Source organism: Orcinus orca, chromosome 19, assembly GCF_937001465.1.
Source record: "Orcinus orca chromosome 19, mOrcOrc1.1, whole genome shotgun sequence".
NCBI lineage: Eukaryota > Metazoa > Chordata > Mammalia > Artiodactyla > Delphinidae > Orcinus > Orcinus orca.
In genome coordinates, this window is record NC_064577.1 from 41,155,545 (window position 1) to 41,168,478 (window position 12,934).

The 12,934-nt window shown below is 56.5% G+C and overlaps 1 protein-coding gene across 4 annotated transcripts in view; it reads left to right on the forward strand.

The window, feature by feature from the left end:
- The first annotated feature begins 803 nt into the window (after positions 1-803).
- The window catches only part of ACLY (ATP citrate lyase), a 42,591-nt gene continuing 30,460 nt past the window's right edge, over positions 804-12,934 (forward strand). For 2 of the 4 annotated variants that reach the window (XM_004282797.4, XM_033410811.2), the window contains exons 1-8: positions 804-962; positions 5,910-6,090; positions 7,267-7,389; positions 9,102-9,164; positions 9,619-9,809; positions 10,274-10,353; positions 11,463-11,593; positions 12,386-12,504. In XM_004282797.4, the coding sequence (XP_004282845.1) occupies positions 5,932-6,090; positions 7,267-7,389; positions 9,102-9,164; positions 9,619-9,809; positions 10,274-10,353; positions 11,463-11,593; positions 12,386-12,504 (866 nt within the window). In that variant the 5' untranslated portion in view covers positions 804-962; positions 5,910-5,931. Of the gene's footprint in view, positions 963-5,907; positions 6,091-7,266; positions 7,390-9,101; positions 9,165-9,618; positions 9,810-10,273; positions 10,354-11,462; positions 11,594-12,385; positions 12,505-12,934 lie in introns of those variants that run through there. The other 2 variants (XM_049702466.1, XM_049702467.1) reach the window with 1 other exon arrangement.

Genomic DNA, 12,934 nt, shown 5'->3' on the forward strand with positions numbered 1-12,934 from the left:
TCTGTCTCACAGGTAATGGAGAAGGGGGAAGGCAGCAGTTCGTTCATTCGTGTCTAAGCGTGGGATTGTGGGGGGAGGGGCGGGAGCAGGAGACCAGCAGAGATGGGCCCAGCTCTGTGCTAGAATCTCCCGTTGAATTCTCAGCTCTGCGCTGAGGTGAGCAGGTGAGTAGGACGCAAGGTGGTGTGATTGACACCTTTCTAGCCCCACCTGCTCACCCGGTCCTCCGCCCTATCCCACCCACTTTGGGAGGTCTAATCTATAAACCTCAGCTCTCTGCCTCGCCCCACCAGCTCCACGAAGAAGGTCCACGTGCAAATGGGAAAGCAGTCTACCACGGCTGCTTAAATACCTGGTCTAAGCACCTGGGTTCGTTGTGGCCGATTTCAGGCTGCGGGGATACGGACGTCAGTTTCTCCCCCGGGGAGACAGGAAGGAGATTCCGGGTCCCCAGAGCTGCTATACAGCCCGTTCGGTTGACACCCCAGCCCCCCTCCCCAACTCCCCCATCGCAGCGGCGGTCCGCCCACCTCCTAAGCGATCAGGCCACTGCCCCTAGCCTCCTACGTTCTCCTCCCAGTGTAGCCCGGCCTATCTCCCCACCCGAGGCCCCGCCCCCGACCCCTCCCTGTCCTGGCAGGCTCCGGAGAGGCGGTGCCGGCCAGCGGTCTGGGACAGACGCACCACCGGGACTACAAGTCCCAGCAGCCACTGGGGCCCGGCCTCGGGGGCGGGGCTATACCGGGCAGCGAATTGAGAGGAGCCCTGGAGCTCAGGCTAGGGAACGCGTGTGGCCAATCGCCGGGCGGCTCGGGCAGTGTGCCGTTGGGGGCGGGGAGAAGCCCGCCAGGGCCGGGACAAAAGCCGGATCCCGGGCGGCCGCGGGAGGCTGGAACGCTCCCGGTAGTGGCGGTGTTTGGGGCCCTGTAGACCGAGCGCCGCGCACAGGCTTTCGCAGAGAGGTGAGTGGCGGGCGACTGCTTTCGCGAGATGGACCTCACCTGGTCCAGAGCTTCCTGCCTCCCTCCCCCAACCCGGAACCGCCTCCCCCGACGCCGGCTTCGGGCTCACGCGCGCTCCCTGCACCTGCTTGGAAGTTTTGAGGGTCTTAAGCTTTAGGTTAGCCTTCGCCGGGATCCCGGCTGGTTGCCTCGTGTCGCCCCCTCCCCTCCCCCACTCCTCCACATTCCAGTTCCTCGGAGTTTGCACAGGGCTTGCCGCCGTCCTTGGCTGTCTTCTCTCCGCCGAATTGCATTTGCCCCTAACTGGAGCCCCTCATCCCCACCCCGGGGCCAGTCATCGAGCCTCGTCGGGCTTTATCCGGCCACCTCTTGCCCCCATCTGGGTGCCTCCCACCGGATGCCGGGGACGGGAAGTAGTGGCTAGTTTCTCCACTCCTACCCCTCATAAGCCGGGCTCAGGCCCTTCCTCTTAGTTCTGTGGAGAGTCGACTGAGCCCCGCGCCGAAGTGGAGGGAGCGAGCGGGGCACGCAGCCGCTGCGGGCCACATGGGGCCGGGCCGACCCAGGCCTCGCCACGAGGACCTAGCCTTGGATCGGCGGTGCAGGAAAGACCCTCCTAGCTCTGGAGGTGCCGTCGGGCCCAGCCGCTAAGCGACAGATGGTCGGGGTACCCGTGTCCCTCCCCACCCTTGACGTTGCTGCCGAGCTTGGTCGAGGCAAGGTCCTCATGGGGCTGGAGGATGCTGCCGCCGCCCTCCTGTTGGGCTTGGCAGAGGGCCAGTCGCGGCGCCAGCTGCCCTCTCCAACCTTGGCGGATACTGTGAAGGGCCGAGGAGTTCTGCCATTAGGTGGTCCTCCGGAGTCTGCCTGGGAAGAGGATTTTGCGGGGGTGGGAGGGGAGCAGTGCATAGCACAGTTTGGTCAGCCAGCCCACAGCCCGCTTCTCTCTCCTCCCTTTAACTTTGCTCTGGGTTCCAGCCAGCTCAGATCGTTGGGTTTCTGAGATTCTGAAATGTTGGGTGAAGGACAGCTGGTAGACCCAGCTGCCCAGAGGGTTGTTTTCACCTCTGAAAGAGCTGCTGCTGCTTCTGCTGCTTCTTCTGCTTTTTTTTTTTTTTTTTTAAGAGCTCCTTAAACAGCTTGGAGGATGGTGATGGGAACAGCCCTCAGACACTGAGCTGGGTGGTTGGTGCCCCCACCCCCATTCTCCACTATGTTTGCTGCAGTAGAGGACCCTCAGAATTCTGCCCCTCCTTTTACTCCAGGGATTGTCTGTCATTTCAAAAAAATCCCAATCCTACGGATACTAACCTTAAAATAAGTGCTCTTTGGCCTTCCCACAGAGACCATAAGTAGCGTCCCCAGTGGTTTCTCTCCACTGGCGGTGTCCCAGGAATACAGTCCTGGGGAACAGGCTCCTTTCATTCAGCCTTGTCTGTGGGCTGCTTCTGCCCTCGGTGGCTGCTGTGAATGAACTCAGTTCTGGGCCACTTATCCTGTGTGCAGAAAAGACCCCATTCTGCTCAGAAGGTCCCTCCTTTGGAGAGAGAGAGAGAGAGAGAGAGAGAGAGAGGTGTGTGTGTGTTTTCAGGTTCCTTGGCATGATATCTGCCACATTTAGCTAAGTAACAGTTTCTGGGGCCCCAGAGTGGACCCCTGGGGTCTTCGCTCTGCCCTGAAACCATCTCTCACCAGTTTGATAACACATTCAATTATTCAATTCCTGAGGAGGCAGCCCAAGACTCTGTAGTGGGGTGTGTGTGTTTGTGTGTGTGTGTGTGTGTGTGTGTGTGTGTTGTGTTCCCAGCCCGGATTGGTATACACGTTAAGTCCTATTGTCTCTTGAGCAGATGTTCTTAGCTACTGGTCTCTGGGCTGTCAGGTCATGGTCATAGGTCACCACCTTGAAATGATATGCACAACTGGGTATGTGCACGTTTTTCTGGGCTTTTTTTCTGGTGCTCAGAAGAGTCTGAGACCTCAGATAGGTTAAGAGCCACTGCCCTAGAGAGGCCCTACTGAATGATTAAACTTGCGGATTTATCTCCACCCAGTCCACTCCCTGGTTTTGTGAGCCTTCTTACCCTGTCTTGAATATGCAGAGGCCAGATTCTTTCCCTGCTTTTTTTCTATCATGTAAGTTCTCTGTCTTGGCTTTGAGAGGGCCTTCGCCATCTAAGCCACAGTGCTCTAGTGGCAAATCTGTGTTTGGGTGAACTGGCAAAACTTTTCTATCCTGTATCATCCCCTGTTGTCTTCTCTCCCATCCCCTCCCGGGGACTGGTTGAAGATGAGTTCTTGGATCTGAGATTTGAACAAGGGCTCAAGAAAATTGTGATTTTTTTTCAGCTGCAGAAGGTCCCATTTCTCATCCGTGTTCTTTCCAAAGTTGGGTCTCTGTTTGGGGAGGTGCCAGGTTTGGGGGGTTGTTGTTCTGGGAGTGCCCTCTGCTGGAGAGGCTTAGCGAGGGGCTTACTTTCTCCTGGAATCCGTGATCAGCCGGCGGCTGATGTGTCAGAACCGCTAAGGGTGGTCAGCAGCTGCCCCCTCCTTTCTCTGCTTGGTCTGCCCTGGGCTGCACTCTGTTTGGGAGGGGGGTAGGGGCACGTGTACCCATCTGATTTCAGGACCAGTTTTTCTGGTCTGAGTCAAGGAGGTTGGGAAATGGAGCTGGAGTGGGTGGGGGGTGGACGGCTGTGAGGCAGTGGGGCTGGTTGAGGTACCTCCTTCGGAAACTTGTGTTGAGAAGGAGCCGGAAGTCATCCCAGGGGAAGGTGAGAAAAGGGAACGTCTCCTTTGAGCCCCTTCCCAGCTACCCGACTTTGGGCCAGACACCAGACTGAATGCACCCATTGTGCCGAGCTGGAGACTAGCTGGGAGGCTGAGGGAGCCAGCCAAGCCAGGGTGAGAACCTGAAGCCCAACCTGGCTTTTGGGAGGGAGGTGCAGAGTGGCCCCTGGAACTCTGGCCTTCCCTCAGCTGGGAATGGAGACCAGCCTTCCTGAGTGTATAAACCAGCCAGCCCTCCAGTTCCACCCTCCTTTATTTACACTTGACTTTTCTCCCCCAGCAAATTCAACAACTTCAGTTCTGGGTCTTTGTTGGAGAGGCAGGAGTGACTTTTCCTGATCTGGCCAAGCTCTTGGCATGAATGACTTGGTTTCCTTTCCCTCCCTGTCTCCCCACCCTTTCTCTCCCCAAATCGCTCCTGGCACTACCCAAGGGAGAATGGGTGTGTCAGGACAAAGCGATGGGGAGGGAATATGAAGAAATTGTCATCAGAGACTCTTCTGTGAGGTGAAGGTAGGGGAAATGGCCTGGTTCTTGGAGAACTGCTCTTTTCTCTAGGGCTGAGATGTGGGTTTTCTGGGGACCAGGAGTGAGAGGGTTTGGGTTCAAGCCTTGGGTCCCGGACTTCCCTGGTTTGGTAGTGGTTAAGAATCCGCCTGCCAATGCATGGGACACAGGTTCTAGCCCTGGTCCCGGAAGATCCCGCATGCCGCAGAGCAACTAATCCCGTGCACCACAACTACTGAAGCCCATGCGCCTAGAGCCCATGCTCTGCAACAAGAGAAGCCACCACAGTGAGAAGCCCGCGCACCACAACAAAGAGTAACCCCCGTTGGCCACAACTAGAGAAAGCCTGCACGCAGCAACGAAGACCCAACACAGCCAAAAAAAAAAAGCCTTAGGTCCCCTGCTTTTTTTTTTTTTTGGCTGCATTGGGTCTTCATTGCTGCATGTGGGCTTTCTCTAGTTGTGGCCCGCGGGCTTCTCATTGCAGTGGCTTCTCGTGTTGCAGAGCACGGGCTCTAGGGCTCAGGCTCGGTAGTTGTGGCTCATGGGCTCTAGAGCACAGGCTCAGTAGTTGTGGTGCACGGGCTTAGTTGCTCTGCGGCATGTGGGATCTTCCCGGACCAGGGCTCGAACCCGTGTCCCCTGCATTAGCGGGCGGATCCTTAACCACTGCACCACCAGGGAAATCCTCCCCGCCCAACCCGCTTATTAATTAGGCTTCTTGGACAAGTTATCTTAACCCCTCTGAGGTTTTATTCCTCATCTAAGAAACAAGGCCATACATCTCCATGTCCCTCCCAGGGCTCACGTACATGTGACCGAGGATGGTTTCTGCCTCTTCTCCCAACTCTGGCTCAGTTAGAAGTGACCAGTATGGGTGGTCCCCAGAGAGGCCTCTGTTTTGCTCTAAATTAGTAGCTGGATGACTCAGTGGGGTGGGTGGGATGCACTGAAAGTCACAGTTCCGCCAGCCTGTTTCTGCTCTGAACTTGGGTAGGAGTCTAGTGTCCTAGGAGAAAAGGGCTTTGACGTGACTCTTCCTCTTTGCTCCTTGGGGGCTTGGTCCTGCGTGAGGCTAAGTAGACTTGCTCGCCCAGCCTTCAGGCTGGTGATGTGTATAAGAGTGTGAAGTGGGTGAGTCTGGGTGTGGGGGAGACCAAACATGGAGGGCGTGTAAGGCCAGCATTGCACCATTTGGCCGTGTTCCCCACAGGTCACAGAACCAAAGGGTGTGTTTCAGGGTCTGTATGCCCACCTCGGCTGGGACTAGCACTCAGGTGTGGGTCACATCCCTGCAATTCCTGGTCTCCCCATCCGGCTTCCTTTGTGCCAGGATGCATGTGGTCTTGGGTGAGCTAGTTTTCCTAGAGGGAGTGGAGGCCAAGAGTCCCTGGGGGAATAAATGCCACCTTTGTTTTTCTCCACCATCTTTCCTCATCCATCGTTTCCCGATCCTCCTTCTATGATGTTAGAAGTGCTGTTTGAGATCTCCCTTCCATCCCTCCTCCTGGGGCAGCCCTCTTCTCTCTCAGAGAAGCGCTGAGATCTGGTCTTATCGTCTGGGGGCAGCTGGGCATGAGTCTGCCCTGCTGGAAAAGTTAGCACCTCCATCTCCCCACCCCCTCTGACCAGCCCCTCTCACCCCACCAGGTAGAGCAGGGCCCTCGCAGCCATGTCGGCCAAGGCGATCTCCGAGCAGACAGGCAAAGAACTCCTCTACAAGTACATCTGCACCACCTCGGCCATCCAGAACCGGTTCAAGTATGCCCGGGTCACCCCTGACACTGACTGGGCCCACCTGCTGCAGGACCACCCGTGGCTACTCAGCCAGGTGAGCCCGCCCCCCCGGCCTGAGCCCCTCCTCCAGGCCCAGAGTCCCAGGAAGAGAAAGCAGTCGGTTTGCTGGAGATGTCCCCCGGGGGCATGTGATGGCAGCCGGTCTGCATGGGTGGGCGGGGTGCAGGGGGCTGAGCACGTTTTGTGTTTGGCCCCGGGCCCTGCGTGCTGAGGTCCCCTGGCACGGCGTACAGAGCCTGGACTGGAACTGGACAAACCGGAGTTCAGATGGCAGCTCTCTGCATATTAACCATGGGGCCTGGGGCAAGCCATTTCACCTCTCTAGAGTTTTAGATTCCCCATCTGTCAAATGGGCATAGCACTCACCCTGTGAGTTTAGGGATTAGTAACAATGTCTGGAAAGTATTCAGTGTGCTGCCTGGCACTTGGTAGTTGCTCACTGACAAACACCACCCTGTCAGGAATATGTCAGGGCCATGAGGAAGTGTGACGTTGTACTTTGGGTAGAACGGCTGATGGGATGCACCCTGGAGTAGAGGCTCCTCTCTGTAGATCTCTGCAGGGCCATTGTTGGGACGGTGTCTGGAAGCTTAGACTTCTTTGGCAGGCCCCGGAGGGCGGGACTGGGACCAGTAGGGGGAGGCATTCAGGGATGCAGGTTTCCTCCCACCATGAGGCAGCCCAAACCACAAAGCGAGCTGCCTGCGGAGGCCGTGAACTTCCTGGTCCTAGAGGTGTGTGAGCAGTGGCTAGGGGCCGCTTGTTGGTCTTATAGACAGGGTTCAAACCCTGGGATCGGGTTGACCAGATGTCCTCAAAGGTCCTTTGTCACCCCAAGGCTCTGTCTCCGTTCTTTCTTTTGAAACACAGGTGCTAGTCGATAGTCTGAGGAGTTGAATGAAGCTAAGATACCACATAGGGAGGGTAGGGAATCACTTACTCATTCAGCACGTATTCAGTGAGCACCTGCTCTGCCAGACCCCTTCCTGGGTGAGGATGGCTTTAGATTCCTTGTCGTTAAAAGAAAGATGTTGGCTGGGGTGGGTGAGGGAAGCTTCTGGGAGTTGACCTTGAAGGTTGGGTGGAACTCGTTCTGGGGGTGGGGTGGATTGGAAGCCACCAGGCTACGCTGTGCTTTGGGTCCCCAAACTGTCACCTCTTACTCTTCTCTATCTTTCCTTGCTGTAAATACAAACCCCTCTTATTCCAGAGCCTGGTGGTTAAGCCAGACCAGCTGATCAAACGGCGTGGAAAGCTGGGCCTAGTTGGGGTCAACCTCACTCTGGACGGAGTCAAGTCCTGGTTGAAGCCACGGCTGGGACAGGAGGCCACAGTGAGTCTGCGTGTAGGATCGGGGTGGATGTGCTGTGGTAACAGAAGCAAATGTGGTCGCCTCCAGATCAGCGCTGTGGGTCACCCCCACAGCTGGTCAGATTGCAGCCTGGGGAAGGCAGGAGCCCAGCAGAGCTGCCTTAGGCAGCAGGGCCGCCTTGGTGCTCGTTCCCAGCTCCCCTATCAGGGAACGGCAAGATGTGCTGTACAGGTAACCCCAGTACAATTAGAGAGCCAGGTGGAAATGGTCTGTTTCTTTAACAACAGTCGTGGAGATGGGACTCTGAGAACTATTCTGGGAACTCCTTTCTTTTTAGTTTCCAGAAAGGGTAAGGTAGCTTGTCGTGACCTGCGTATATAAGCGGGTGGGTAAAAACAAAACAAAACTTGAAGGGAGATGCAGAATCATTTAGGCAGAAACGTTCTTGGACCAAGAACCTAGGAGGAGGAAACAATAATACTGAAGAGTAAACTTAATTCTTGCCTTCTTCCAGCTCATTGATCCATTTCAACTCTGTAGATGAGATAGTTGAAGTGAAATGTGGCTTAGGAAGGCTACGTGATGCCCAGAAATAAAACTGCATTTCTTTTTCTTCTCCCAAAAGGAGCTGGAGGACTGAAGGGAGGGAGTAAGCTGAGGCATGGTTACACTGGGGAGGATGTGCTGTCCATACCTGGCTTTGTCGCATCTGGGGTGACCATGGACCAGGGTTGAGCTGTTCTCTAACTTGGTTGCCCGGGAGTAGGATGAAGATGGTGATGGAACCATCTTCCTTTTTACTGGCCTTCCTCAAATTAAGCTCTTCACGTTCATTTCCCGGTTTCTGGCTCTCCTGGGTAAAGAGGGATCCTTGAAGTTACACACAGGCCTGGGGGCAGAGGGATCTGGACCTTTGTGCCCCCAGGCCTTTGGGGAGAGGACAGCAGGGTTGGGGGGCTGAGCAGTGTCCCCAGGGAGGTCCTCATGCTTCCTTCTCCTCCGCTGTCTGTTGGGAGGGGGATGTCAGGGACCTCTGAGCCGGCAGCAGCGTTGACCCCAGCGGGAGCAGCTCATTACCTCTGATGGATCACTGTCTGGTCCTGACTCAGCAGTGACGCACGCATGGGTGGGCGGGGGCTTCGGGACATGCTGGGAGGGATGAGGGCTGTCTCGCCTCGGCTGCTGCCAGGGACCCACTCAAACTGATTAGCTCTGCAGGCCTGTTGTCCTCAGCCGGGAGGGTCTGTGTGGAAAAGTTTTCCCTGTCAGGCTCCCCTCTCTCCCCGCTCTGAGCCATTCCCTGCGCCTAGACTCATGCTCTGGGGCTGGGTCTCCCTGCCTGCACTCTGGGATGGACAGCCTTGATTTGTCTGAGCGCTTTAATTTGTGGCACAGCAGAGGGGGAGACGCTCCTGATCTCTGCTTCTGGGGGTGGGGTGTTGCTGCAGCTCATTTATCCTCCTCCAGAGGAGGCAGGAAAGGATGTGTGAGGTCAGTGTTGAAGTGTAGCTGGCACGAGGTGGTGGATGGAAGAGGAGATCTCATGAAGCCTTCTTGAGCCCACTGCCCTGGTTTCTGGAAAGATCTCTTTCTGGCAGGTGTTGTGGCAGTAGTGCTTGGGCCCCGCCTCTGATGGGAGGGCGAGGTGGAGGGACCAGAGGGCGATCCTTCCTCCTGCCCTGCGAGCAAGACATGCCTTCTGGTCTAAGCTTTACCTCCCTCAATCTCTGTAGGTTGGCAAGGCCAGAGGCTTCCTCAAGAACTTTCTGATCGAACCCTTCGTCCCCCACACTCAGGTATGTGGGAAGTGACTCCAAGCTGGGGCTTCTCCCTCTGGGAGCTTTGTGCCTGTTGGCCCTAAAATGATGAAGGAGAAATCAAGCTGCTGGAGAAAAACCAAAGGGACCAGAGTCTCTGAAGCGGTGCTGAGGGTTTGAGGGTGCTACGGAGCAGGGAGTCCAGAGTTGAAGGAAAGGGCTTAGTTTGCAGCAGGAAGGAATCAAGGTTGGTAACAGAGGGGACTTCCCAGTGCTGGGATGAGAAGGACTTGAAGGCAGGGCCCCTTCCCCCAGAGCAGGTCACGTTGGCTCAGTCTGGACTGTCAGCCAGCAAGGCAGTGGCCTCTTGTCTCTTGTCCTCAAGGGCAAGATGGTGATCTGCTCTTACCTTGTGAGAGGTGTCTATGGGGTTTTAGAAATGATACCACCGGGGTTGGGCCCCTCACCCACGTGGTGCTCTCTTCCCCGTAAGGAGGAGGAGTTCTATGTCTGCATCTATGCTACCCGAGAAGGGGACTACGTCCTGTTCCACCACGAAGGCGGGGTGGATGTGGGTGACGTGGACGCCAAAGCCCAGAAACTGCTCGTTGGTGTGGACGAGAAGCTGAATCTTGAGGGCATCAAGAAACACCTGTTGGTCCACGCCCCCAAAGACAAGAAAGAGTTGAGTGAGAGGGATGGCAGGGAGGTGGCAGCGGAGGAACGGGGAAGGCTACAGCTCTGGGCGCAGAGTGGGGAAAGCAGAGTGGTCTATCCCTGTCTGGGCACCCACTGCGCCGCCCCAGCATCTGGCCGGAAGGTGGGGAGCAAAAGGCAGGCACCGCCACTCCCCGTCCCCAGGAGGGATGCTGCGGGTGGAGGGGAGGCTGGCTCAGACTGAAACGTGCATCAGTGTCCCTCACCTCCGTGCCCCTTCTGTCTGGCGCGTGTCCCCCTCCTGCTGCATGCCTGACAGCTCCCTTCCGCCTCAGCGGCTGAAGAGTGATGTCTGGGGAGCGGGGTTTGGAGCGGAAAGTGAGGGGTCAGCGGGGTGGCTGTTGGCAAGTGGAGCTGTCAGAGGCAGTGAGGGATTGCTTCTGAGCCCGCTCCGCCACGGATTGACAGTCCCTCTCTGCCTCCCCCTGTAGGATTCTAGCCAGCTTTATCTCCGGCCTCTTCAATTTCTATGAGGATCTGTACTTCACCTACCTCGAGATCAACCCCCTTGGTAACTGTCTCTGCTGGGGTGGGACAGGGCAGAGTCTGAGTACTTATGGTAACCCTGGCTTTGACGTTCCGAGGACCAGACCCCCACTTGCAGGGGGCAGCGCAGACAGCTGTGCGTGGGCGGAGGGATCTCCGGGCTCCTGTTCCTGAGCTCTCAGGAGGCCACAGTCATTCCTCTTCGCCAACTCCAGTTTCTTTCTTTCTTCTGTGATGGGGAAGTCCTGGCTGTGATCTGACTCTGCCCTGTGGCTCTTGCTGCCAGTGGGTTAGGCTGTTCTACCAGGAGCTGAGCTGCCCCTGCATCCGCCTGACCGGTCAGACCCTTCCTTCCTCTTGGTGCCTCGGAGACCCCCTTCCCGCTTCCCCCTCCAGGAGTTGGTCCATCATTGACCCCCGAGGCTGGAAAGACCTCGGCGAAGCCTCTCGCGCTGTGAAGGAGGCAGATGGCGCGGGCTGGCTCTGGCCAGGGCTTCATAGGGCAAAGTCCTGATAGATTCCAGCTAGGGATGTAGCCCCTCTAATGGACCAGATGGCTCTGTGCTGACTTAATTAGCTAAATGGCCCTGGGGGAAAGGGAAATGGACTCCAGTGAGGCGGCAGTAAATGAATCCTGCTGGCTGGGGGCCCAGTGTGCCCATGGCTTCCCACTTCTCGCTGGACCCTAGGAGCCCCTGGTGTGTGCACCCGGGGGCCTTAGAGACTGTGCCTTACCCGGGGGCCTTAGAGACTGTGCCTTAGACACTTTTTTTGTAAATAGCGGGGTTGTGGTGGATGAATAGTTAGACATTTAAGGCATGGAGTATAGCATTTTGTAAAAATGCTTAAAAATTGCCATGGCAACTGAAACAGATGTTCCTGCCCTATTACCTGCAGGTCAGGGAGCGGGGACTGGTCTTGTAGAATTTGTTTTTCCTTGAATGGGGGAAAAGCTGTGTCCCCATAAGGACCAATCTGGTTTCTTGTTGAGCTGGAGAGTCGTTAGGCCTGGGTGGTCCCCCATGGGAGTGATGTGTGGGGAAGTCTGGAGGGGTTGGAGGTTGATGGTCACCTTGGCTAGGGCCCATGTCTGATTGCCTCTTCTTTGCTTTTTTTTTTTTTTTCTTCTTAAAGTAGTGACCAAAGATGGCGTCTACGTCCTTGACCTGGCAGCCAAGGTGGACGCCACCGCCGACTACATCTGCAAAGTGAAGTGGGGTGATATAGAGTTCCCTCCCCCCTTCGGGCGGGAGGCTTATCCAGAGGTAAGGCTGGTTTGGGGAGGAGATGGAGGGGGACCGGCGGGGTGGGGGAGTGACTGATCTCCTATGAGCATTTGGCAACCCTTGTGGGCTATGTATTTGGCAGGAAAGGAAGGCCAGGAGCCATTTAATTTTTTAAAAGCCCTGGAGGAGGAGGGTGTGGGGGTCAGCCAAGCCCCTGAATCCCGGCCGGAGATCCTTTCAGACTCCCCTCTCAATCAACCTCCCTGGGCTCGTGACGTGACTTGTTGTTTCTCAGTAATTCTGAGTGGCTCCCCGAATCCTGCCAGGAAGGTAGTTCTCTCGGCCACTTGCTGAGAATTTTAATTGCTCCTTCCCACCCCATCCTCTGAGAGGTCCTCGCCACAGCATCAGGCATGTGTGACGGAACCCAGGTCAAGGGAAGAGGCTGGGCTGGGGGGAGGGATGGGGCCTGGGGGGCACAGCACGGGATGAGCTAGGCAGGCAGATGCTGGGAGTGGGGGCCATGCTAGAAGCAGAGTGACATAGCGAGGCCTGGGACTTGGGCAGAGAGCCAAGGACTTGAAGTCGGAGAGAAAGGACCTGGGAAGTTTGTCTCCGGGTGGTGACTGGCTGTGGGGGGTTGTGGTGCTTGGAGACGGCATCACGTTTTGTCCCAGGCATGTGAGGCCCTGCACAAGCCCTTCTCCCTGACACTGTGAAGGCAGTGGAGGACCTCTTCATACGACTCCAGGAGAAGGGGAGGGGTCCTGGGATCTGTGACCTGGTGAAGGGTGTGCCCCCAGGGCCCACCTGTTGCTCTCTGGCCCCTAGGAAGCCTACATCGCAGACCTGGATGCCAAAAGTGGGGCAAGCTTGAAGCTGACCTTGCTGAACCCCAAGGGGAGGATCTGGACCATGGTGGCCGGAGGTGGCGCCTCTGTCGTGTACAGGTGACTGAGAGGGCTGCTGAGGGGATGGCAGCCAGGTCCACCTAGGCTTCCCACATGTGGCCTGGATCAAGTCGCTTCACCTCGGGGTCTCCAGTTTCCCCCCGCTCGGTGCAGAGCAGAACTCGTGGGCATCCCAGAGGGGCCTACACAGCGTCTCTGCAACCTTCTTCTTTGCTTCAAAATGAAATTATTAGTTATAATTCTTATCATTAGTGATAATGTGCTCCATGCAAAAGTACAACAAATACAGAAAATGAACCAGAAAGTATTTTGCTTGGCTGTGTCTCCACCCCTCCCCCTCCCAGGCCACCACGTTGGGTGTCCTTCCAGGTGTTGTAGTGCCTGTATGAATAGTCACACTTTTACACTTCATAGAAGTCTTGGGTAGGGCTGGGAGGATGCCCCCCCGGGAGAGTATGATGCAGGACAG